We start from the raw sequence: 27,572 nt of genomic DNA, 5'->3' as shown, positions 1-27,572 counted from the left end.
GTACCAGTATCAGATCAATGTGGAGCTACATACAGGGACTACCATTATCAGATCAATGTGTAGAGGTACCAGGTATTTCAGGTAGATATGTACATGAAGGCAGGGTAAAAGTGACAGAACTTTTAAGATGTCGCCCTCTTTACCACATCCCTACACCAAGTCACCTATTTTATGAGGCAGACAAGCGATCATTCTCATTGACTCTGACCGCTTTTACTTGTGCTGTTCCTGAGAGGCTGGCCATGTGTRCCTCCGGCTGATACATTGACCACATATGGTGATCCACTGAACATTGACAACATGTGATCGAGGGTGATAGGGCACAAAGGCATTCTTTCAATGAGTCGCTGTCTGTTTAATCTCTCAAGCCCCGATATACTCAGGGCCAGCCCACAGACAATACAGTGTTTGTGTAAGTATGTACACCACATTGTATATTTAGTGATTTATTGAACAACTCAGCACCTAATCAGCGACACACCACTGAGTAATAAAAAYGAGTATATTTACATGACCAGGACATACTGCAGCCGAACAAGCGTTTGATAACTTTATTTAGAGCACTTTGAAGCCAGGCTCTTAGCCGGCTCTCTGCAGTGGCTAAATGAAATGTGCTGGTTAGGTTAATGCTGAAGCACCAAAAATATCTRTCGCATTTGAGCGAGTAAGCCAGAGGCGTCATGGGGGCTGTGGAGCATGTGCATTGTTTTCCCTGTGCTGTATCTACCAGTGGAAGGGAGTCGTATGTCCCCTTGGTCACCCAACGGCCCCCATGAGCTCCATCCCTCTTCAAATCCCCCTGACGCCTCTGTCTAATTCCCCTCAACCCAGCGGGGCTGTCCAGCATCCTCCAATAAATTAACCCAGCGACCCCCACTGCATAGCAGGCCCTGACGGTCTGGCCACTGGCCAGGGTCCGAGCCACAAGCCCCACGTACACAGCTGACGGAGCCTAGTGCAACTCAGACCCTGTTGTACAGCAAACAACCTGACAGCTAGGTGGGCTTGGGAGAAATTGACTCTAGTTATAGTCTTTGTCTCATTGTGGTTTAGATGGTTTTGTTTGTTTGATTCTGTTTATTTTATGTGTTATGTCCTAGTAATTCTGATGAGGTTTCCTACCTCACTAGGTGTTTTACCCCAGATATTTTCTGCCTGTGGCTGCTGTCTGGTGGAGTATCTGGTTCTAGTTGTCTGACAGTGTCTTTGTTCTCTCTCTCTGTCTCTCCAGTGCTGCTGAGCCTGCTGACGGTCGGCGCCCAGACAGAAATGAAGAGAGTYGTCGGAGACAACGCCACCCTGCCGTGTCACCATCAGTTCTGGCAATCCAATGTGCAGTTGCTCGACATCGAGTGGCTACTGCAGAAGCCCAACTCCAAGCAGAGAGTGGTGAGGAAGCTGCTCTCTCTCTCTCTTGCCTCTTTCATTGTCATTTTCTCTCTTTCCTTCTCTCTCTCTCTTCTCTTTCCTTTTCTGTACCTCCCCCTCTCTCCCTCAATCTCTTTGTTGCAACCAATCTGATTTATTTTAGCTTCTTCAAAGGCACACTAATACAACACAATGTTCCTCCAATTTGTTTCCTTCCCATCTCAGCCCTTTTCTACTTCCTACAGTTTACTGTTACTCTCGCACAGTTTGTTACGCTACAGCCTTATTCTAAAATGGATTAAATCAGGGTTTTTTTGCCTCATCAATCTACACACAATAACTCATAATGACAAAGCGAAAAAAAGGTTTTTAGAAATGTTTGCAAATGTCAAAAAATAAATATCACATTTATATAAGTGTTTAGACCCTTTACTCAGTACTTTGTTGAAGCACCTTTGGCAGCGACTACAGCCTCAAGTCTTCTTGGGTATGACACTGCAAGCTTGGCACATCTGTATTTGGGAAGTTTCTCCCATTATTCTCTGCAGATCCTCTCAAGCTCTGTCAGGATGGATGGGGAGCGTTGCTGCACAAGWATTTTCAGKTCTCTCCAGAGATGTTCGATCAGGTTCAAGTCCAGGCTCTGGCTAGGCCGCTCAAGGACATTCAGAGACTTGTCCCAAAGTCACCCCTGTGTTGTCTTAGCTGTGTGCTTAGGGTCGTTGTTCTGTTGGAAGGTGAACCTTCACCCCAGTATGAGGTCCTTAGTGCTCTAGGGCATGTTTTCATCAAGGATCTCTCTGTACTTTGCTCYGTTCATCTTTCCTCCATCCTGACTAGTCTCCCAGTCCCTGCTGCTGAAAAACATCCCCACAGTATGATGCTGCCACCACCATGCTTCACCGTAGGGATGGTATGGGCCAGGGGATGAGCGGTGCCTGGTTTCCTCCAGACATGACGCTTGGCATTCAGGCCAAAGAGTTCAATCTTGGTTTCATCAGACCAGAGAATCTTGTTTCTCATAGTCTGAGTGTCTTTTAGGTGCCTTTTGGCAAACTCCAAGTGGGCTGTCATGTGCCTTTTACAGAGGAGTGGCTTCCATCTGGCCACTCTACCATAAAGGCCTGATTGGTGGAGTGTTGCAGAGATGGTTGTCATTCTGGAAGGTTCTGCCGTCTCCACAGAGGAACTCTGGAGCTCTGTTAGAGTGACCATCAGGTTCTTGGTCACATCCCTGACCAAGGCCCTTCTCTCCTGATTGCTCAGTTTGGCCGGGCAGGCAGCTCTATGAAGAGCTTTGGTGGTTCCAAACGTCTTCCATTTCAGAATGATGGAGGCCACTGTGTTCTTGGGGACCTTCATTGCTACATACATTTTTTGGTACCCTTCCCCAGATCTGTGCCTCGAAACAATCCTGTCTCGGAGCTCTACGGACAATTCCTTCAACCTCATGGCTTGATTTTTGCTCTGACATGCACTATCAACTGTGGGACCTTATATAGACAGGTGTGTGCCTTTCCAAATCATGTCCAATCAATTTAATTTAACTCAGGTGGACTCCAGTCAAGTTGTAGAAACATCTCAAGGACGATCAATGTTAACAGAATGCACCTGAGCTCAATTTCGAGGCTCATAGCAAAGGGTCTGAATACTTAAGTAAATAYGTTTTTTAAATTGTATTTTTATACATTTGCTAACATTTCAAAAAAACGTTTTTTACCTTATCATTATGGGGTATTGTTTGTAGATTGATGAGAAAATGTTTTATTTAATACATTTTAGAATACGGCTGTAATGTAACAAAATGTGGAAAAAGTGAAGGGGTCTGAATACATTCCGAATATACTGTAGGCTTTTTCAGATTCCCTGAAGTGAAACGATATCGACTGAGATACAGTAGTAAACAAATTACTGTGGCTGAAAGTCCTCCTGAGACACAGTTACTAAATAAAGCCTGTACATTAGACCAGAGAAGCCTGTACATCACAACAGCTGTGAAAATAGTATACCTAGACATTCCAGTCCCTGAGATATGAATTAGACAACATCAATACTGCCAGCTCTAAATATAATAAAAATGGATCCATTCTATCACCCACCTTTTATCATCTACCCGAGTCTAAAAACAGTCCTAGTGTAATTACTTGTTATCTAGCTCTCAGAAGATGTTAAAGTATTAGTTTCTGTTTTTATTTGTTACAGTTTTTTCTTAATGAAGTGTACTATCTGATAACAGTAATACTGTGAAATTTCAACAGGTGTCACGCCCTGACCTTAGTTATCTTTGTTTTCTTTATTATTTTGGTTAGGTCAGGGTGTGACGAGGGTGGTATGTGTGTTTTTGTCTTGCCTATGGGTTTTTGTATGTCTATGGGGTTTTGGTATTGTCTAGGTATATGTAGGTCTATGGTGGCCTGAATTGGTTCCCAATCAGAGGCAGCTGTTTATCGTTGTCTCTGATTGGGGATCATATTTAGGTTGCCATTTACCATTTTRGTTTTGTGGGTTATTGTCTATGTGTAGTTGCATGTCAGCACTCAGTTATATTAGCTTCACTGTAGTTTTGTATAGTTTGTTCAGTTTTCTTTCTTTGATTAAATAAGAATGTATTCAAATCACGCTGCGCCTTGGTCTCATCGTTACGACGAACGTGACAACAGGCCTTATCAGATGAAAGAGATTTCTAATTTCTTTGAAAGTCATTCATTTACACACTGATCTRTTGATTAGCAATGAGAGATTTGGTTCCACAAGAAAAGGGAGGAGGGAGAGAAGGGAGGAGGAAGAGAAGGGAAGAAAGGGGAAAACAAATGTCTTTGATACCTCTGAAGGGGCTGGCACATTGCATTGAATATTTAATGAGGAGATAACATTGAAGAAACCATTAATTAAAATGAAACGTCTGAACATTTTATTAGAAACGAGACTGTGCCTGTAGCGGAATTAATAAATCATTATTTTATTTCTGCTGGAAGGTCGTATTGAAATGGAAAAGAGCAGCTTGTCAACATTTAGCCTCTGTTGCCGGGTGTACAGGCTACATGTGTCAGGAGCACAGAGGGGAGAGAAATCCCGAGCAAGGGCAGGGTTCACTGGCGCTGACCTGTGGATGCGTATGCTAATGATAATGGTGCTACACACCCATAGGCCCATCCTGAGGACGTCCACAGACAAGGGGAAAATTGAGAACTCTGATGTATTCAATTCAATTGCACATTAGACAGACCACTCATTCCACCTCTCATAAACGTATGTTCAGAGCCACAAGCACAAACACATACACACCTGCAAATACTGTACACTCCACATCCAAAATGGATGAACACAGCAAGAGTGTGCCCATAGGCAAATGCACAGTAACTTGAAACTCATAGCGCAGGTGCCAGGGTCATGTCACAGAGTGTCTGTGGCAGGGCTCTGTGTGTGTGTGTGTGTGTGTGTGTGTGTGTGTGTGTGTGTGTGTGGTGTGTGTGTGTGTGTGTGTGTGTGTGTGTGGTGTGTGTGTGTGTGTGTGTGTGTGTGTGTGTGTGTTGTGTGTGTGTGTGTGTGTGTGTGTGTGTGTGTGTGTGTGTGTGTGTGTGTAAATGGGCAGACGTCACCTGCGAGCGAGCAGGTAAACCCAGCTCCGATGGCACTGTGTGCTGTGGCACCAGCGTTTGGCAGTCCCCATCTGCAGGCTCTCACTTGCCCTGAGTAATAGGCTGCTGTGACCAGCTGTGTTGATGCTGTTGTGTGTGTGTGTGTGTGTTTTTTTACAAGGTAGAGAGAGAGAAAGACAAATAGAGGGTACATGTCTGTACTGTATGTGTATGTGTCTTTATGAGCAAGCAGTGTCCATGTATGTCTAAATCCACATACAGAGCTGATGCCTTTACATATCTCTCTGCATACAGCTCTCTGTGTGTCTCATTGTCTCTCTCCCCAACCCAGATCATCACGTTTTTCGGGGGCCAGGTTTACACCAACGAGGTGACCAGCGGGACCAGTCGTCTGTCTTTCGCTGGGGACTACCTAAAAGGAGAYGCCTCCCTGCTCCTCAGTGACCTACAGCTGACCGACTCTGGGGAGTACTACTGCAAGGTCAAGATGGGGGGAAAGTACCACTGGAGCCAGGTCAACCTCATAGTGCTGGGTGAGTCTGCTCTCCAGCTCTGTCTCTCACATACGCTAATCAATAGGGAATTAGCCCGGGCACATTTCCTCTGTCATGCTGACTGATCTAATGATTCAATTTGATTCAGATGGAGTGATTCGATTTAGATTTTTTTGTTTGGCCTTGTTTCTCCGTTGCGAGGGTCTCTGAGATGTATGGTTGCTGAGGCACATAGAAGTAACATATAATCTAATATATGTCGAAAAAGGCTGACATTGTGGATTGACTTGTTGTCAGCGTGAAACAGATGATGCAGAATTTAGTTGTTAAACATTAGGAAATTATTTTGCTACCATGATATGAAAAYAAGTTTTCTCTCATCAAATATACTACAGACAAGCTCTTTATGATGATTTAATATTTGTTATGTCTGTTTATAATTATTAAACACCATACAGAGTTCTGAGCCRTCATTCAGCTTTCATAACTATGATGACAAAGCCAGTTGGGCTGCTTTAGAGGGGCAAAGACCCCATTGTTGTTTTATTATCTGTTCTGTTTAATTTTTTCATTGCCCCAATACACAGAGGTTTGGCGGATCKGTTTTAAATGGCTTAGTTTTCACTGGCTCTGTGGTAAATGTGTCTCTGCATATCGTTGAATAGACAAACAGCTTTGAAGGACAGACAGGCAAGTGGAGAGCAGCAATACCACAAAGTAGTCCAACGGGAGAAGTGAGATCATTCTCCCATGCAATTTATTCAAACATCATCGGAGATTAGTTCAACCGGTGGTTATTGGTACTTTAATGGAACAGTCTCTTAATCCTTTCTCTCTTTTCTCCCTCTCCTCCATGAAGACATTTCTTTGAGTTAGCATCTAGATTTTTACTAATTGCCCTCAGCTTTGCAGTGACACTTTTGATTTTGAGAGATGAACATTTGCATTTTTCTCTTGCAGTCCCGACGTTAAGATAATGGGTTGGCAGAGGAGCTGGTGGCTGGCTGGGTCTGGGCCCCTGTCTCAGTGTGTGTGTGTGTGTGTGTGTGTGTGTGTGTGTGTGTGTGTGTGTGTGTGTGTGTGTGTGNGTGTGTGTGTGTGTGTGTGTGTGTGTGTGTGTGTGTGTGTGTGTGTGTGTGTGTGTGTGTGTGTGTGTGTGTGTGTGTGTGTGTGTGTCCTCGCTCTGGCTGCTCCGGCTGCAGATAGATTGGTCTAACTGCCCCTGACAGAGCTGTGAGATGTACTACAGAATCCCCGGCACTCTCCTCAGCCCTTTCATTATATCTCTTACTGAGCGTGGGAGCAGCATGTTCACCATGCCGGTTAGACTGGGAGGGAAGGGATGGAGGGGAGGGGAGGGATGGACGGATGGAAGGGGTGGAGGGTTGGAGGGATGGGTTGAGGGATGGAGGGAGAGATATAAGGAGGACTGGAGCAGCTGCTGTGAAGCAGCCATAGAGCTAGAGAAGGGCTGGCCATCTAGTGACCCCCAGGCCACAGGAACTCAGGAGCACAGCACTCTGGAAGGGGTGGAGGGTTGGAGGGATGGGTTGAGGGATGGAGGGAGAGATATAAGGAGGACTGGAGCAGCTGCTGTGAAGCAGCCATAGAGCTAGAGAAGGGCTGGCCATCTAGTGACCCCCAGGCCACAGGAACTCAGGAGCACAGCACTCTCTCCTGACCTGTCTCTGTCTGCAGGCTTTCAAAACCAACTCACAGTCACTTATTGATCTAGGTTTGGGGCCTTTAACACAACTCTTAATCCCAGCATTGACTTCCATGAGAAACAAACAGGCTACTGTTACACTCAAGAATCTTTAAGTATTATTTCCCGTTTACACATGCGGCTACAGTATTATAGTGTTATTTGTAGTGTTTTATAACTACTGTTCTGTTGTTTCTACAGTGAAGCCCTCTAAGCCACGATGCTGGATGGACGGCAGGCTGCTGGAGGGCAGTGATGTTAAACTGAGCTGCAAATCCAGTGACGGCTCAGACCCTATCAAATACAATTGGGAGAGGGTGCTGGATAAGGGAAAGAGTGTTGGGAACCTCCCCCTACTGGCACTGAGAGGTAAGTAGATTGTCCACAAGTACACATGCTGCACCCCACTTCATCCATGTGTATGTGAAACACGGGTCCCCTAAAGAGGACATTACATAGTATATGATATTTTGATGACAGTATTTCCCAGAATACATTTTTATCCCAAACACTTAAATTCCAGTCTGCCTCCGAAACACCAAAATGTAATGGAGATTCATTATAGCACAAAAACTTCCTGATAGCAGCGATTCAGMCAGTGTTCCCCAACTGGCAGGCTAATTTGTCCCGCGGGTGATTTTATTTGGACATAAAAGACTGTAAAATCACCAGCAAATCAGCTCTGAATGATTTTAATTTTGAAATTCTGTTCAAAAGTACTCCCACTGTCACGGCTGTTAAGAGATGAGGACCAMGGTGCAGCGTGGTGAGCGTACATTTTCTCTTTATTTATAAAAATGACGCCGACAAAACAATAAACAATACAAAAACAAACCGTGAAGCTCAAAAGGCTATGTGCCCTAAACAAAGTCAAATTCACACAAAGAACGGTGGGGGAAAAGGCTACCTAAGTATGGTTCCCAATCAAAGACAACAATAGACAGCTGTCCCTGATTGAGAACCCATATCCAGCCAAAACATAGAAATAGAAAATCATAGAAACACAAAACATAGAATGCCCACCCCAACTCACGCCCTGACCAAACCAAAATAGAGACATAAAAAGGATCTCTTAGGTCAGGGCGTGACACCCACGCATAATAGAGAGATATATGTGATTGTATACAAATGTAAGCAAGGTTTGAAATGATTATGTTTTATGCATTTATGGATTCTACAAATGATTACTAATTATGACCCCGTGACMATCCACTCAAGAAGAAAATCAGCCCATGGCTGAATCTAGTTGATGATCCCTATCCTAGACGCATCTACCCCTTGAGGCACAAAACACACTTTCATTGCATTTCAGTTTTACCACCTATTCTCCCCACTCAACTCGCATTAGTGATGACACGTGCCCATGCCAAAAGCCTAGAAATTAATGACCTCCATGATACAACATCTGTTCAGTCTAATTCGTTTTCATTGGGCGATAAAACGCACCGTCGTGGCCCATTATTTATGGGYGGTGGTGAAAGGTAATATCACGTGGCTGTCATGACAGGGATGTCTAAGGGACTCTTAGCCACGTAAATCTCCATCGTTCTCTCAGACAAACTCTTTCAACTCCCCCTAAATTCGGTGGTCTTCAATCACCAGAGTCACTCTGAGTTTGAGTACACCCAATCTCTCCGAGGCCAAGATCAACATTTGCGAGTTCCTCTCCTCTTGCTCCATCCCACAGAGTGTGATACGTCAGAGCTGACAYGCTATTGCAGACTGGAATGGTCAGCCCAAAACAGACCTGAGTCAGGTCTAACGAGGCTCAACACTCATCAATACAATTTAATCTCAATACAGCCTCACAATGCATTTTTCTTGCTGCTGATCTGTTACTAGATTATCAAAGAATGGAGTGGATCAGAGCTGAGATATGATATGAAGTACAGTACTTCACTGCAAGGATTTATTACATGCTGTTAATCAAATTGCTCTTCAAGATCATGCTAACTGTAGAAGTGCTTGAAACCATTGTAGATGGAAATACATGTACAAACTGCACCACAGACCCCGGTCCTCTCAGCTTTCCTAAGTTGAGCAGGTTGTTAAATCACAGTCTATCTATCTCTCCTACAGATCTGAAGAATCCAGAGATTGTCACCCTGCGGAACCTGACGAAGGACAGTACAGGTGTCTACAAGTGCACTGCCAGCAATGACGTTGGCGAGGAGAACTGCATCATCGAGGTCACCATGCAGTGTGAGTAGAGAGAGCTGCTCTCCGGCWCCACACCACACCATGCTATGATGGTGATGGATGACTGTAGTTTCCAATAGCACCTGGACATTGTTTTTTCCTCGCTCCACTCCCCTGCGCCTCAGTAACACAACACTGGGGACTGTACCGTTAAAACAGTGGCCATTGGTCATCGACTTCGCTCAAACAGTAATGTTTCAATGTCACGGTAATAGATTTCCAGAAAGGCACAGGAATGTTAAGGTCACAACAGGGTGAAATGTTGGGGACATGATTTATAAGTTAACACAGCAACAGAAATGGTTTGATAGCATTTTGTTAGATTCATAGCTTTGTAGGGAACACAAAATACACACAACACCAGCAAAATCTATCATCCACAAATTCACAGGGTTTACCTATCGGGACTAAATCATTATTTTTAAAGGGATCGTTTGTGAAAAGCATCAATATTTTTGGTGTGTGCACAGTACAGTGTGGATACTCTATGTACAGGTACATGTATGGTAGTTTTCCGCTGCCCTTCTGAGGTCAAAAATGTGTGATGATCCACAGATGTTCGAGGGATGGGCGTGCTGGCAGGTGCCGTGGTGGGCGTCTCCTTTGGTGTTCTCCTCATCATCCTAATCATCTGGTTCGTCTTCCGCAAGAARGAGAAGAAGAAGTATGAGGAGGAGGAGACTCCCAATGAGATCAGGTCAGTCATTTTCTTCTTCTTCCTGCATCTCTTTATCTTCTGTTCCTCTTTCACTCTTTTTCTGTCTAACTTATTAAATACTGAAGCAAAGCACCAACTTCTCTGCATGTGTATGTGCACTTGCGTGTGTGTCTGTAATAAATCTCTCATTGTCAAGCATAGTATTTATTGGTTTCTGAGAGCCATCCTTTTCACACCTCTCTGCTCCCGTGCCAAGAGCTTCGCTCCTCTCCAGAGCAGCCATAAGCAGGCARCAGGGCCTAAGTGTGGATTGAGGCCATGTTTGACTCCCAGAGAGAGATTTACAGTAAACTGGGGCCTCCAGGCTGCTAATGGCGCAGCTTGTTACAGCAGAAGAGAAAACAATTCACTGCTTGGAGGCTATGTAGCTGCTTATTTGCCGGTGTTTAGATGAATAATGCAGCTTGGTTGGGGATGACTGTGTAGTAAATAATGCAGACTACAGGGAGGTGTTTCCTTTTACATGTCATGTTTAGCCACTGAGCGGGTGGGATGGGATGGGGCAGTTTTCTGAAGTGGGGTCGGTAACGGTGGTGCCGGTGTAATGTAGTGGATTAAGACCTAGACGAATTAGACTATTTTTATTTAGACACTTGTGTCAGACCCAGATGATAATGCAGCAAATGCAGTGGAGCATCACCAAACCCTTTTCTCTGATTGTGTAAGACCGTTTTCTCCACTGGCTCTCCTCAGAAAGGCCGTAGAGTTTGTCTAAGTTTGTTTGTCTCTGTGTGCATGCTTGGGGTCATGACTGGCCGAATCTAAGTAGCTCTTGTTTGTTTTTGATTTGTGTATCTGTGCAGGGAGGATGCAGAGGCTCCCAAGGCCAAGCTGGTGAAGCCCAACTCTCTGTCATCGTCCCGCTCTGGCAGCTCCCGCTCCGGGGCCTCCTCAACACAGTCCATGGTGCACAACACCGCCCCCCACGGGCACCGCCCTCGGGCCCCAGCCATAGCTGCCCTTAAGGAGAACGGACAGCCCCCTGACTTCCCCCAGTCCCCCCCAGCATACACAACGGTGGTACCCCCCAACAAGACCCCTGAGCCCCCTGGCACCCCCAAATTCAACATCAACTCCAGGAACCAGATCTCTGGACCCACTCCCCCCACTCTCATGGTCCCTGCCCAGACCAAGGCCTTTCAAACTGTGTAGGATGGAGAAGAAAGTCCATCCTGGCTATGTTGATGTGTAAAACCCACCCCTTCAAAGACACAAACTCTTCCGTTAAACAACGAAATGCAAGTAGTAAAAGGATGTAATTAAAATAATCAATAATATAAATCCCAAAACTTTTAATGAATGCCTACTTAAAAAGGGAAAATAAGAAATGCTTGCCCCCTACTGAAAAAAAAAAAAACATGAGACAGAACACATTTCTGTTTATGTCTCGTGGCTAAATAACTTATTTTTACACTTTTCTTTCTACTTTGAAGTCATGGGAAGCAATGAGCGAGCACAGTGCTGTGTGCGGTGAGGTGTAAGAAAACCCAGAGTGGAGCTTTTATTTATCAAATCAAAAGAACAGGAAGAGTGCAGAGAAAAAGGAAGAAAGAAGGAATGGGTTGAGAAAAGAGAGATCCAAAGTCTGCGGGTGCCGATGGAGACACRCAGCTGACGACATGACGGAGGGATGAGGGCATGAAATACTGAGAGAGAACCACGCCTCTTTATTTTGGCCTAGTGGTGTCTCTGACTCATCCAACCACACCACTCCCAACAGGCAGACACACCGGAGCTTCCAGCCCCCACTACAACCACACACCCACGGCTCTCTGACAGAGAGCATGCTGTGTGCCCTGTGAGGAGAGAAACCGCTAGATCAACCCTCCAGAACACAGGCGGCCGATGGCACCTTATTTGGAGAGGACGGGCTCATAGTAATGGCTGGAATGAAATACATGGAATGGTATCGAACACGTCAAACACAAGGTTTCCGTGTGTGATACTATTAAATGCACTCCATTCCAGCCATTATTATGAGCCGTCCTCCCCTCAGCAGCCTCCTGTGCTCCAGACTCTGTGATGCTTTACGGACTCCATGACGACATCTGAGACACATCATGTTCCATGGTCCTGACCCCATTCAGAGAACAGCTCATTTGCTTTTCTCAACAGGAGAAACTTTAGCCACATTCATAGGATGTAGCACTGACATGGTAGTCAGAGTTCTGATGAAACTTTTATTTTTCTCACCACATCCTCTCTCAGCTCTGTGGATTGGCAATTCCAGTCCTCGGGGTCTAGAGTGCTGTCACACTGTTCCCCAATCCCTAGCAAACACAGCTGATTAAACTAATTGAATTCTAAACTGAACATCATGATTAGTTGATTATTGGAGTCAGGTGTGTTAGCTGGGGCTGGGGAAAAAGTGTGACACCAATCAGGCCCTTGAGGACTGGCGTTACCATCCCATATGGTACGGAAACTCCTCCCCAAATTAGCATATGGATGAATTGGGTGTTAACGTACAGTAAATAGAGATACATGACTGAATGTACTGAATAATAATAATAACTTTAAGACAAGGGAGGTTTAATATCTATTATATTTCAATTTTACTGCCCCTACCAAGGCATGTCTGGACAGGTTGTGAAGGGTGACAGACAGCTGTGTCTCAGCCTGAAGAAGTGCCACCAATCCCCAGGATGGATCATCGTTGCTTTTTTTACTCTTTTATTTACCTCCACTGTTTTGCAATGTTACGCAAACCAAAACCTGTCAAAAACTCAATGAATGTGTGTTGAACAAAGATGGTCACTACGATTATTTTCTATGCTTTGTAAGGTACTGAATAGAAGGAAGTAAAACATAGCTAGAGAGACACAAATGACCTTGAAGTTAATCCCCCAAATACTGTGGATGATTGAATAGAGGAAGGAGTATGATTCTAGGGACTTGTATTGTACAGTTCCACCCCTGGTAGGTACTCTCCTTGGATCCACAACAACAGAGTGCCACTCGATTACTGTCTCATTGTTTTGATGGCTTCTCTGTACATTGGCCAGGCTTTGGCATCAGCCATCCCCTTTGTTGTACATCTGTCTGACCCTGTGCAGTTTGAATGAAGTAGGCTATTTAGTGTGCCTTTGCAATCCCTATCCCCGTTAATGGTTTCTTTTTCTGTCCTTATCATGAATGCACATGTGGTTTGAGTTATATGTGTTGATCCAGCTTTGGGAATCTACTGCCAAAACACAGTGAGACAGGGGCATAAGCCAAACCTGTGTGATTATATGTATCTGATCAGAGTCCATCTTCGCTCTTTTAAGGTCCTTACTACTGAAAAGGGTCTGTTGCAGGTGCGTAGGAGTCAAAGTAACAATACTGGATGMGATAGAGACCTGCACCTTGTCAAAAAAATTATAGATCCAAAACTTAGGCTTGAATGCAAAATCAAGATGTTTATTGAAACATCATGGTGTCCAAAGAATATAGCAGAGTGCAAGAAAGTGCATAAATAAAATGTGAAAACAAAACACAAATGTTTCTTCCTCAGGCCATCAGTGGAAATTTTCAGCACACACCTGGTTTCTATTTCAATGATACTTGCATGTCACATGGGCAAGAAAATACATCAGAAAATCTATAAATTAGTACCTAGTACAATAGAATGCATGATCTAGATTATATACAATTGCCGACAGAGAAACATCAATTATTACTTATAGATGTACAATGTGAACATTTCCTCAGAATAAATAACACAGGATTGTAAGAGTAGGGAGCTAGAGACACCACTAGATGGGGTATCGTACACAAATAGTTACAGAAAACACTTCAAGAACAATTATTCATTCATGCCTAAAATAGAATATGACGTTAGAAGACCTGCATGTGGATACTGTTTGATAGTGTATTGTTTTCCAGTGGCAGAGCTGTTGAATACGCTCACTTTGTAATAGGTTCCTGCACAACTAGGACAGAGGTAGAAGCCAGTCACCTGGTGTCAGCCCTAACAGTGAAGTCCCTGACATTCCTGGCCCTGTAGTGTGAAAAGAGAGGAGGGTCGGAGAAAATCTTTTGGCAAGCAGGATCAGCAATAAGCACATTCCAATGCTTCTTAATAGCTCCCTTGATGTCATCACTCCCTTGATGTCATCACTCACAGAACAATATGTAATGGTACAGACATGAATGTTTTTTATTTTATTAATTTTTGTATTACTTTTATCCCTTCTGGTAGAGGTCTCGTCAATGGTACGTACTCTACTGAGAGCACTAGAGGCATGTAGTATACCGTTCTTGTCTGTAGGCTTTGTATACAAAGTAGTGGACAAAGACCCTGACTGAAGGCGTACAAGGGTATCCTGGAAGAATATCTCGCTATGACTAATCTCTGCTGTAAACTAGATCATATGTAACCATATCACAATGCAGAGGGTGTACATCTCCATAATGAGACAACATTCTATGCCAAGGGAATGATGTACATTATTCTTCAGGATCGTCCCCTGCGGGACAGTTGAGCTAACGTAGGCTAATGCGATTAGCAGGAGGTTGTAAGTAACAAGTAGACATATCTGATATTGTCAGAAAGCTTAAATTCTTGTTAATCTAACAGCACTGTTTATAGTAGCTATTACAGTGAAAGAATACCATGCTATTGTTTGAGGAGAGTGCACAGTTTTGAACATTAAAAGTTATTAATGAACAAATTAGGCACATTTGGGCAGACTTGATACAACATTTTGAAAAGAAATGCAATGGTTCATTGGACCAGTCTTAAAGGTTGCACATACACTGGTGCCATCTAGTGGCCAAAATCTAAATTTCACCTGGGCTGGAATAATACATTATGGCCTTTCGCTTGCATTTAAAAAATGATGGTACAAAAAAATACAAGAAAACTTTTTTTTTCTTTGTATTATCTTTTACCAGATCTATTGAGTTATATTCTCCTACATTCCTTTCACATTTCCACAAACTTCAAAGTGTTTCCTTTCAAATGGTACCAAGAATCTGCATATCCTTGCTTCAGGGCCTGAGTTACAGGAAGTTGAATTTGGGTATGTAATTTTAGGCGGAAATTGAAAAAAAGGGCACAAGCCTTCAGGGCCACACGAACACCCACACATTCTCATGTTAGCCGCTCATTCAAGGGAGAAGAAAAGTGGCACCAGCTAGGCATAACCTATCTGAATGGAAAAGACTACACTGCAGACACGCAGTGTTTATATTCGTTTCTGTGACTTACAGTATACAGATGAAGTTGGAAGTTTACATACACCTTAGCCAAATACATTTAAACTCAGTGCACCAGTCCCTCCTGCAGCAAAGCACCCCCACAACATGATGCTGCCACCCCCGTGCTTCACGGTTGGGATGGTGTTCTTCGGCTTGCAAGCATCCCCCTTTTTCCTCCAAACATAACGATGGTCATTATGGCCAAACAGTTCTATTTTTGTTTCATCAGACCAGAGGACATTTCGCCAAAAAGTACKATCTTTGTCCCCATGTGCAGTTGCAAACCGTAGTCTGGCTTTTTTATGGCGGTTTTGGAGCAGTGGCTTCTTCCTTGCTGAGCGGCCTTTCAGGTTATGTCGATATAGGATTCATTTTACTGTGGCTATAGATACTTTTGTACATGTTTCCTCCAGCATCTTCACAAGGTCCTTTGCTGTTGTTCTGGGATTGATTTGCATTTTTCGCACCAAAGTACATTCATCTCTAGGAGACAGAACGCGTCTCCTTCCTGAGCAGTATGGAGGCTGCGTGGTCCCATGGTGTTTATATTTGCGTACTATTGTTTGTACAGATGAATGTGGTACCTTCAAGCATTTGGAAATTGCTCCCAAGGATGAACCAGACTTGTGGAGGTCTACAATTTTTTTTCTGAGGTCTTGGCTGATTTCTTTTGATTTTCCCATGATGWCAAGCAAAGAGGCACTGAGTTTTAAGGTAGGCCTTGAAATACATCCACAGGAACACCTACAATTGACTCAAATGATGTCAATCAGAAGCTCTAAAGCCATGATATAATTTTCTGGAATTTTCCAAGCTGTTGATAGGCACAGCCAACTTAGTGTATGTAAACTTCTGACCCACAGGAATTGTCATACAGTGAATTATAAGTGAAATAATCTGTCTGTAAAGAATTGTTGGAAAAATGACTTGTGTCATGCACAAACTAGCTGTCCTAACCGACTTGCCAAAACTATAGTTTGTTAACAAGAAAATTGTGGTGTTTTAATGACTCCAAGCTAAGTGTATGTAAACTTCCGACTTCAACTGTATGTCTATTATTGAAATCAATTCAGTTTCACATGCAGCAATCTTGTTTTCTCTAGTGGTAACAATGCTCGTCCATAATTCATACTCATCTAGGCCTCTGGAAGTCRCTCGCATGCTATCTGCCTGGCAAAGCTGTCTTTTAATATAGCCATGCACCGGTCTCTTTGTGTATTGACAGCTTCCCATCACACACACAACCAGAAACACAGACACACACACACAAATACACAGAAACACATAGAAACACAGACACACACACACACAAACACACATAAATACAGACACACACATACAGTACACAGTGAACCAAAAGCCGAAACAGTCAGCCTTGTTATTTCTGTTCCTTCAGAATACATTTGATGGATGGTTGGCGGGCATTACGACTGACTGATGGCACTCCCCACCAAAGGGAGCACAAAAAGAACCATTGCATAGCCCAGGAGACAATACACACACACACATGAACAGGGCTATGTGTCTTAGCATTCTCAATACAAATGCTCTCACACAGTTTTCAAAGGAACGTGAGAGAGTAGTGGGAGAGGAGGGGACATAAAACAAGATTGATATCGAGCCAGAGCTCTAGGCTCCTCCATTTAAATTCCCTCCACTGCCTATAGGAGCAGCTCGGTGGAGGATAAGATGCCTTGTCTTTAATTCCTCCGGCTTTTTGATTTGCTTTCAAGCAACTGGAGGTCTCAGGTGGAAAATTCCCCAGATTATGAGCCTTCGCGTTGCTTTTCCACATCTGTGCCAGCTTTGTGGACTGTCAAACCTGTTCTGTTTTCTCCAAATTAATCCTGATAGGCTTTTGTCTGAGCAGTCGGGAATTTAAACTAGGCTTTTTCTCCACCCCCAGATTTGCAACACAGACAAAATGGGTCTTAAAGTGGCCCCACTATAATGTTATCAGCATTCAAACGTAAGTGAAATGATTCATGATTCTGATTATCCTACATTATATTATATGACTATGAATCTCATGTAGCCAATACGTTTGTGATCTTAAGCAGTTTTTGGGATAAGCAGTCCAGCATGACAGATTGAAGCTCAGACTGTGTTTGGACAGCCTCTGGTACAGGAACATGATGCGTTGTGACATTCTGAAAATGGAGGGRTGGAAGTCCATCTCAGAAAGGAGGAACGCAAAGGGAGCTGCATGTCAAAAKCTATCGAGCAGATAAGGGGGAATGCTTTGCTTTGATGTAAATGTATACCAGTATTTGGCTAAAAAACATGATTGTAAATATATGTTACAGAAAGTTTTATGACGCTTTTCATTTGTTTTCTATTTTGGTTCTTCCAAATCCATGTACTTTGCACCTTTGTGTGCTGTGCTCATCACGGTGATGGTTGGGGGTTGGGGGGTTTGGCTTTGTCTGTAACGACCTTGACTGGATGTCAGACAGACAGCTCAGCATAGCATCATTAAGGTAMATTTAAACCACTCTTTACTTTTCACTAATCTGTCATCTTATTTGTTGTTGCTTCTCTTTATTTGTCAAAAACAATCCATGTAAATATTACAAGTAAAAAAATGTATATTTTTACTACTTCTAGTTAGTTATTACTATTTCATTTGCAAATAAAACATACAATGACAAGTTATACGGCATGACATAATTTTTTTGCTTCAATCAAGGCAAATACAAGCAGTGAAACTGACATTCACTAGCAGCTGCCTCTCGTGTGTATGACATTGTAATGGGATTATACTGGTGACTCATGGTGACTTAGTTGAGAGAGCTACAGTAGGGACCACCTTTCTCTGTGTTGCCAATAGGCCTCATGATCCCCAGGTTCGCAGTGACAGAATGGCCAGCGACAGCAGTAACAGGGCTTCAGCCTAACTGCTAATCTCCAGGCCCCTGGATGTGACACTTATGCCTATTGCAGGAAGGTTCAGAGATATCAATTGACCTGTCAGCCTTATATTGACTGTGTGACGACCCTCCCACTCTGTCTGCCGTATTCTTTCTCTTTGCTCTTCTTTTCCTTATTAGGATGTCGGCGGGCGGCGCTGGGAGGGTCGTCAGYGACATGAGACACACCTGGGCCCGGGTGTGTCCCAGGAGAAGTACACCTCTTCCCCATTCATTGAGGAGACTCTCTCCAYGCAGACACACTTACAGATTTTGTTTGCTTTGGCACCTTTCAACACTCCCCATTATCACATTTATATACGCAAACACTCACACTACTGATTACTGACTACACACAATTGTTAAATGTATTTAGTTTACTTCAGTTAATAAATATATTTTGTTATTCCTTATCTCCACGTTGTCTCCCTTTTTGTTGCGGGCTTTGAGCCGGTTCGTGACAACTGACATTCATCTTTTTCCCTCAGAACTTCTTCCTATGTTGACAATTTATTGAACTGCCAAGACGAAGTATACATGTCAAACGGATCCAGAGATAAATGGTGACTTATAATTTTTTCACGGGAACACAGGTATCATACAAAATGTCTTAACARATCACGACAAACCAGGGTTATGGAACATATTTCTGAAGTAAATGATAAGAGATATGAAGTGACTGTACTGTAGATATGAGAGCAATAAAATTGGGATTGTTTAGGCTACATATCACATCAGACTGTTATCTGACATCTGCTTGTTGCTGATCCTATTTGTTTAAACATTGCCATAATTCCAGATCACCTCATACATATCCAACAGGATTGAGACAGATTTTCAAGCCCACATCACATTTCTCTACTCTCTGCTCCATGCCTMTGTGCCCTTTGATTCCACATGATTGACAATGTGTAATGACACACACCCCCTCAGATACATGAACATGTAAACACACACACAATCAAATKATCTGGCATGAAAATCAATAATACAAGCACTGGCCATTGTCTCATTTTAGAGAAATGTAATTGAAAATTAAAAAGGTGATTCTAGTCCTAGTGTGGGATACAATGGATTACCACAGGAATAGAAAACACAATGTTACTCTAATGGGTTGTAACGTTACTATGATAAAKATTAGTCCTTGTGTCTTTATCTTGGTGAGGAATATCTTAATCTGATCTTTTTGCCATAAGAAAATGTAATCAAACCTTATTTGGCTGTTGGTCTCTCCTTTATCTTGAAAGTTAATGTATGTAGATTGCCATAGTTCTGTACATTATCGGAGCACCTAAAATATGTTTTTGTTCAGTTATAGAATTGTGCCCCCTGGTGTTGGTTGAAGATCTGTGAAAACTACCCCATCTGTGATGATGCTGCTGGACCCTAATATGATAACAGCCATCCACATATTAAACCAAGAAATCAGGCATAAAAATAATGAACAACTTTATCAGTTTATAATAAATCCTCACATGACTATCTAAACTATGTTGGTGGTAATCGGGGTTGAAACAGTGAAGCCATGAATAGCTTTGGTTGAGGCTTCTTTTGGCAGTTGTGTACTCTAGACACATGACTTGGACCTGAGTCTGACTCAAGTCACAMATTTGATGACTTGAGACGAGATATAGAATAACTTGAGGCTTGACTTGGAGCCTCAAGACTCGGGACACGACTTTGAGTAGAGACTGATGACTTGAACTTATCTGGACAGGTTTTGTAATGTTTTGTCRCTCATTTTGTGGCACAGTATACATGGATTACTCTAAACGCAGCCAGAGACAGTAGCCGCAGCATTGCTCTTGCAAAAAAAAATTGAACAGATTGGCTAGTAAAACGCACACTTGGCACTCTGATTGGACTAGAAAACTGTCAATCAATACAGGTCGGGTGATGAGCTCGCGAACAGATTGCTGATTTGCTGTACAGCTATAGGATCTGTTGCAGCTCGAAAGTAAATTATAGGAAGAAAGGATTGCCATAATAAATAAATATGCAGCTCCAAAAAAAATGTGGTGATCAAGGACAGGGGCGCCACTTTCACTGGGGACAGCCAACATTCTGAAATTGCATTTTTGCCCCCCACCCCCAGTTTTATAATTGGAATGTGATACAAAACATTGCAGCGGTGTGCTTTAGAACCATGCGGACGCCTCTGAGCGGCGGGGTAGGATGTTTGGAGTGTTTATCCAATAGGATTAAAAAATGTATACTTCTAAAACAAAAGTTGCCCCTGATCAAGAATATTAACTGTTTACTTTGCAAGCTCATCAGCAATCGGGCAACAATTACTAGCATAGGCCACTGGTATTTTGGTATGTAACACTTGCTTCAAAATTATAATTTACTTATGAAGCTTGCATTTGTTTAAAACTAATAATTACTGTGGAGAAGACGCACCAGTGGAGAGTGCTTTTGTTCTCTTGTTGAAATGTTTTCTCTTGCTTTCACACGTTTAAATGCATAGGCCCTATGTGGTAAATCTAGATTCCATCTAATACTACAATAGCTGCTAGCGTTTCCTCCCCGTACCGTTTATTGCCACACGTAGACATTTCTGTTTCATGTTTGATAGGCCTACAATACATTTTAATTTAGCCAACAATTTCTTGCCCTCTGAGTGGTTGTGATGTTTACTGTGCACGTGAACGTTCACAAGACTCATGAGGTAGAAGTTATGTTTATTTAATTGAAAGTATGGTTTCCTTTGTTCATATTTCCCGTGTAATGTTTGAGTTCCGTGTGTCTGTGTCCTATGTCTTTGTCATTCTGGTTGTGCGTAAAAGGAGCGCGCTTGCCTCAGTGCGCATTGAAATAAACTACGTGGCCTGCACTCTACGCTTTGGAGTCAGAACGTAGAGTAAGATAAAATGATTGTTCCGTGTATGCATGGTGTTTAAATATCATTAATAATCATTAAGTTTGATTGACACGAATGTAACAATGTATGTGGAAATTGCATTTTACATTGTAGAATCAGTTTTTGGTTGTAATTGCCAATTGGGTAATTTTTATGGTCCTGGGGCCAAGTGCTTATGTTATGTAGGCTTACCTGTTTGAGGTCCTGTTCGACAGATTCGATTTGGKTTCTCAAGGGTAGGCTGTACAGTCTTGCCCTCTACCTGTCCATTCAGATAGGACAGGTTAAGCCTTAAACAAAGGCTATTTMTTTTGGGCTATCGCTTGTGTATGTTTGGTCAATCTACTTGTATATTTTGTATGATATTGTGCTTTCACCATTGGATCACCAAGACTAGTAAGTAAATGTAGACTCTGAGCATGTCAACCTGCCWTGCCTTCTGCTGATGTCATGCCCTTATGACTGATACAAGGTCCCTATTTTACAATTACATAATCAAAATGTGTTTTAGACAAAATAATGAAAATGGCTGTCTGGTAAAATAATGAAAAGGGCTGTCTGGTAGCCTCAATAAATAGACAAAGATTTGTAGTTAAACAAGCCATTGCATGTATATATTTTTTTACTTGACTTGAAAATGTGATTTGGGACTCGACTTGAGACTTGGACGTTGTGACTTAACTTGCTTGTGACTCCAATAATAGTGACTTGGCACCACCTCTGCCCTCTGGTGGTCCATAATATGGCATCCTCAAGAGGAATTCTGGTTATTACAAACCACGTTTCCATACAACAATTTGATGCAGAATTACCTGCCAACCTACAATTTCTTCGTTTGACATGGTGGGATCTTTGGTGGAAACGCCTTTATGCAAATATTGATATAATAACCATCATATCGATCATATCGAAGTAAACTTGGAGTCACGCGATGATAATGTGTGGTCCTCCCACTACCACTCGGGAAAGCATGCAGTTTATTAGGCTACAGGGGGGTGGTATCTGTATTTTACTTGACTATTTATGTGTTTGTCTACTTTTACTTCACTACATTCCAAAATAAAATAATGTACTTTTTACTCCATACATTTACCCTGACACCCAAAAGTAGTCTTTACATTTTGACTGATAAATTGTCCTACACATTTATCAAGCGAACATCCCTGGTCATCCCTATTGCATCTGATCTGGCAGACTCACTAAACAAAAAATGCTTTGTTTGTAAATGATGTTGGTGTGTGCACCTRGCTATCCGTCAATAAAAAAAAAAGAATAACATTGTGCAGTCTGGTTTGCTTAATATAAGAACCTTGATGTGATTTTTTAAGTATATTTTGTGATGTGATTTTTTTAAGTACATTTTAGCAATTCCATTTACTTTTGATACTTAGGTATATTTAAAACCAAAAACTTTTAGACTTTTACTCAAGTAGTATTTTACTGGGTGACTTGTACTTTTACTTGAGTCATTTTCTATTAAGGTATCTTTACTTTTACTCAAGTATGACCATTTAGTACTTTTTCCCAACACTGGGAATTTAACTGTAAAAGTTATTTGTATGCGCCTTTCGTCATCAGGCACAGCCTTTTATCCACAAAAAAAGTCAGTTTGCTGGAAACATCTAGTGGGAAAATGTGCATATTGTTTTAAGCATATTTTAGAATATTCACATAAAAATCTGTCACAAATTGGATGGAAACTGAGCTAAAGATACAGAAGAGATGCATGTGTCACTGTCCACATGTGGTTATATATGAATGTCAGTTTACAAAGGAACTGCTTTATCAGTACTTATTCACACAATTGCTGAAAGAATGCTGATAATGCAACAACTGGAGTACTTCAATAAAAACGACATTGATAAGAGCATGATGATATACAGTRGCAGTCAAAAGTTTGGACACATCTACTCATTCAAGGGTTTTTCTTTATTTTTACGAGGTTCTACATTGTAGAACAATAGTGAAGACATAAACTATTAAACAACACATATGGAATCATGTAGTAACCAAAAAAGTGTTAAACAAATCTAAATATATGTTATAGTTGAGATTCTTCAAAGTAGCCACCCTTTRCCTTGATGACAGCTTTGCACACTCTTGGCATTCTCTTAACCAGCTTCACCAGGAATGCTTTTTCAACAGTCTTGATGGAGTTTCCACATATGCTGAGCTCTTGTTGGCTGCTTTTCCTTCACTCTACAGTCCAACTCTTCCAAAACCATCTCGGGGTGGCAGGTAGCCTAGTGSTWAGAGTTTTGGACTAGTAACTGAAAGGTTGCAAGATCGAATCCCCGAGCTGACAAGTTAAACTCTGTCTTTATGCCCCTGAACAAGGCAGTTAACCCACTGTTCCTAGGCCGTGATTGAAAATAAGAATTTGTTCTTAACTGACTTGCCTAGTTAAATATAAAAATAATAAATGGTGTTGAGGTTGGGTGATTGTGAAGGCTAGGTCATCTGATGCATCACTCTCCTTCTTGGTCAAATAGCCCTTACACATCCTGGAGGTGTGTTGGGTCATTGTCCTGTTGAAAAACAAATTATAGTACCACTAAACGCAAACCAGATGGGATGGTGTATCGCTGCAGAATACTGTGGTAGCCATGCTGGTTATGTGTGAATAAATCACTGACAGTGTCACCAGCAAAGCACCCCCACACCATCACTCCTCCTCCATGCTTCACGGTGGGAACCACACATGCGGAGATCATCTGTTCACCTACTCTGCGTCTCACAAAGAAACGGCGGTTGGATCCAAAAATGTCAAATTTGGACTCATCAAACCAAAGGACAGATTTCCACCGGTCTAATGTCCATTGCTTCTGTTTCTTGGCCCGAGCAAGTCTCTTCTTCTTATTGGTGTCCTTTGGTAGTGGTTTCTTTGCAGCATAACCAGGAAGGCCTGATTCACTCAGTCTCCTCTGAAGAGTTTATGTTGATATGTGTCTGTTACTTGAACTCTGTGAAGCATTTATTTGGGCTGCAATTTCTGAGGCTGGTAACTCTAATGAACTTATCCTCTGCAGCAGAGGTAACTCTGGGTCTTCCTTTCCTGTGGCGGTCCTCATGAGAGACAGTTTMATCTTAGCGCTTGATGGTTTTTGCTACTGCACTTGAAGAAACTTTCAAAGTTCTTCAAATTTTCCGTGTTATTGACCTTCATGTCGTAATGTAATGATGGACAGTCATTTTCTATTTGCTAATTTGAGCTGTTCTTGCCATAATAGAGACATGGTCTTTTACCAAATAGGTCTATCTTCTGTATACCACCCCTACCTTGTCACAACACAACTGATTGGCTCAAAAAGCATTAAGAAATTCCACAAATTAACTTTTAACAAGGCACACCTGTTAATTAAAATGCATTCCATGAAGCTGGTTGAGAGAATGTCAAGAGTGTGCAAAGCTGTCATCAAGGCAAAGGTTGGCTACTTTGAAGAATCTAAAATATATTTTTATTTGTTTAAWWWWWWWTTGTCTACTACATGATTCCAGATGTGTTATTTCATAGTTTTGATGTCTGCACTATTATTCTACAATGTAGAAAATAGTGAAAATAAAGAAAAACCTTTGAATGAGTAGGTGTGTCCAAACTTTTGACTGGTACTGTATAGTGATGGGCATTCCGGCTCTTTTCAGTGAGCCGGCTCGTTCGGCTTAGCTCACAAAAAAGAGCCGGCTCTGTTGACTCCCAAACGGATCTTTAAAAAAATATATGTTTTGTATTTTTTCAAGTCAAACAGATTGCGATAGTTTGACTATGATTAGTTTTAAAACAATTTAAATTAAATTAGTAAATGAAATCATACTCTACCTTGACCACAGTGTATTTAAAAATGCATTGGTTTGTTATGAAAAAGAATGCTATTAAACATTTGCATTTAAAGTATAACATAAAACATTAAACTGGTCCCTCTTTTCTCTCTCTTCTTTATTGCTATGATATAACCAGCAGCACACAGCAATGCTGACCATATTTAGCTTTTATGAGAGATTTGCATTCAGAAATGCAAGCTGCCTCACTTTCGAGGGGCTGATACGGTTTCTTCTCTCAGTAATTATTTGTCCAGTTTTCGAGAAGACCCTCTCAGAGGGAATGGATGTGGCCACTATGCAGAGTCTCSCTGTCATGGCTTTAATAAGCTGTGGGTAGACAGAGGCCTTGTTCTTCCACCAGCTCAGAGGATCTGCAGATCTCCAGATCTTTGGAGGGGCTCCTCCAAATAGGATCGTACCTCCATTATGGCATCTGCTGAGGGATTCCTTCGTGCTGCATCCCCAGTTGCTCTCTCATCAAACCGAGCCGACTCRTTTGYGAACGACCCATCACTAGTACTGTAGGCCTACAGTAATGTAGTATGTACCCACTGGGCACTCACATATATTTTGACAACCCACATGAAACTATCATGGTCATGTATCTCTCTGGACAATAATATCTTCTGCCTAAATTACAATTGGTAACCATCTGCCATCTGCCCATTGATTTCCATCTAAAATGGCAACTGCTGCCGTATAGGACACAATGCCTCGCTTGCCGGAGTTTGAACTCTGTATAAAAGCCAAAAGGCTGGTGAAAGATACTATTGAGCAATTGATAGATTTGTCTGAAGGTTGTGTCAAACTTAACRCACACATCGTAGACTTTTAACGATGTCTGTCTGCCTCTCAGTTCTCTCAGTGGCTCTCAATGGATAATGGGTATTGCACTGTGACCCGCATCTAAAGCACATTTCACTGTCTGACGACTACACTAATTACAGCGCTGCCATAAAGTCAAATGGAGAGGTTAATAGGATGCTATTTTTAACATCAGCTTGGCATTATAATTCCCTTTTTAAATCAAGAGTCCCCAACTCCCCCTTCATCCAGATGAACTGTGCAGACATCATTCCAGTCGGAAGACATTCAATTGCTCACAATTTACTCCTTGATACTTTTCTTCTTGATACTGCCCTGCTCACAGTGCTAAAAGAAAGAGACTTACTTGACTCATTCCTTTTAGCTCATAGTGGAGAAATGGGCATCAATGGTGCATCTCCAGCTAASTTGGTTCTGGGTAATTGTCATGACCTTATTTCAGGCGGTTCCTGCCTTATCTCTTCCTCATTCGTCCTTCTCTATGGCTTTTTTGGGTGGCCAACCTTCCTTTTGACATGTGTATAAAGGGCACAATATTATGGAATATTTTATAGTTACAAATGTTTTGTTTCCCTAGAACTGCTGGTCAATATGTTATTTTGGGCAGAAGGATTGCCCATGTGACTTTTGGGGGCAATTGTTCAAAGATAAATGTGTTTTAGTTAAGCCATTAGCGTTAGGTTTAATCTTGGAGATTCTAATGAATTCACTAAACCTGATTGATGCTAAACAAGAAAGTAGAGCACCTGTTACATTAATATTTATGAAGTCAAACAACTAAAAAACATTGTTTGGGTGGCCTAATTGTAAATTAAAGCAATTAGTAATATCTCTTCATGGAGGCAGAGTGCAGAARAGTAAGAGTAGGCCCAGTCCAAATTGACATGCCATGTGGTTTCATAATACAATTATTCTGGGCCCTTAAGACGTGTATTTGACAGATGCTGAGCTGACTCCATGCAGTTCAATGGAGGAGAGCTAATTGAAAACAAGTGATGACCAGGATGCCCACAGTAAGGTAATTGAGCTAAGACTCCTCAGGAAAACTACACAAATCAGCAGAGCTTTGAGGATTAGTCTATTAGCTACAGTCTAAAGAATTCTGAATGAGAAGTCTTCAATTATTTAACCATAAGCTAGTCTATGATATATGGGCAGACAACATACAGTTGAAGTCGGAAGTTTACATACACCTTAGCCAAATACATTTAAACTGTTTTTCAAATTCCTGAAATGTAATCCTAGTAAAAAGTCCCTGTCTTAGGTCAGTTAGGATCACCAATTTATTTTAAGAATGTGAAATGTCAGAATAATTGTAGAGAGAATTATTTATTTCAGCTTTTATTTCTTTCATCACATTCCCAGTGGGTCAGAAGTTTGCATACACTCAATTAGTATTTGGTAGCATTGCCTTTAATGTGTTTAACTTAGGTCAAATGTTTTGGGTAGCCTTCCACAAGCTTCCCACAATAAGTTGGGGGAATTTTGGCCCATTCCTCCTGACAGAGCCAGTGTAACTGAGTCAGGATTGTAGGCCTCCTTGCTCGCACACACTTTCAGTTCTACCCACAAATGTTCTACAGGGAGAGGTCAGGGCTTTGTGACGGCCACTCCAATACCTTGACTTTGTTGTCCTTAAGCCATTTTGCCACAACGTTGGAAGTATGCTTGGGTCTTGGCTGATTTCTTTTGATTTTCCCATGATGTCAAGCAAAGAGGCACTGAGTTTTAAGGTAGGCCTTGAAATACATCCACAGGTACACCTCCAATTGACTCAAGTGATGTGAATTAGCCTTTCAGATGCTTTTAAAGCAATGACAAACTTTTCTGGAATCTTCCAAGCTGTTTAAAGGCACAGTCAACTTAGTGTATGTAAACTTCTGACCCAC

At 42.0% G+C, this 27,572-nt stretch overlaps 1 protein-coding gene across 1 annotated transcript in view; it reads left to right on the top strand.

The window, feature by feature from the left end:
- Window positions 1-17,922, top strand: part of LOC111960683 (CXADR-like membrane protein) — a 109,626-nt gene extending 91,704 nt beyond the window's left edge. The window contains exons 2-7 of the mRNA XM_023982822.2: window positions 1,232-1,389; window positions 5,299-5,500; window positions 7,368-7,535; window positions 9,246-9,368; window positions 9,921-10,062; window positions 10,887-17,922. Of these exons, the coding sequence (XP_023838590.1) occupies window positions 1,232-1,389; window positions 5,299-5,500; window positions 7,368-7,535; window positions 9,246-9,368; window positions 9,921-10,062; window positions 10,887-11,235 (1,142 nt within the window). The 3' untranslated portion in view covers window positions 11,236-17,922. The remainder of the gene's footprint in view (window positions 1-1,231; window positions 1,390-5,298; window positions 5,501-7,367; window positions 7,536-9,245; window positions 9,369-9,920; window positions 10,063-10,886) is intronic.
- Window positions 17,923-27,572: the final 9,650 nt, after the last annotated feature.

The sequence above is a fragment of the Salvelinus sp. IW2-2015 genome, linkage group LG4p (assembly GCF_002910315.2).
Source record: "Salvelinus sp. IW2-2015 linkage group LG4p, ASM291031v2, whole genome shotgun sequence".
NCBI lineage: Eukaryota > Metazoa > Chordata > Actinopteri > Salmoniformes > Salmonidae > Salvelinus > Salvelinus sp. IW2-2015.
Note: the sequence above shows the minus strand (reverse complement) of the source record. Positions and strands in the feature narration are given on the sequence as shown.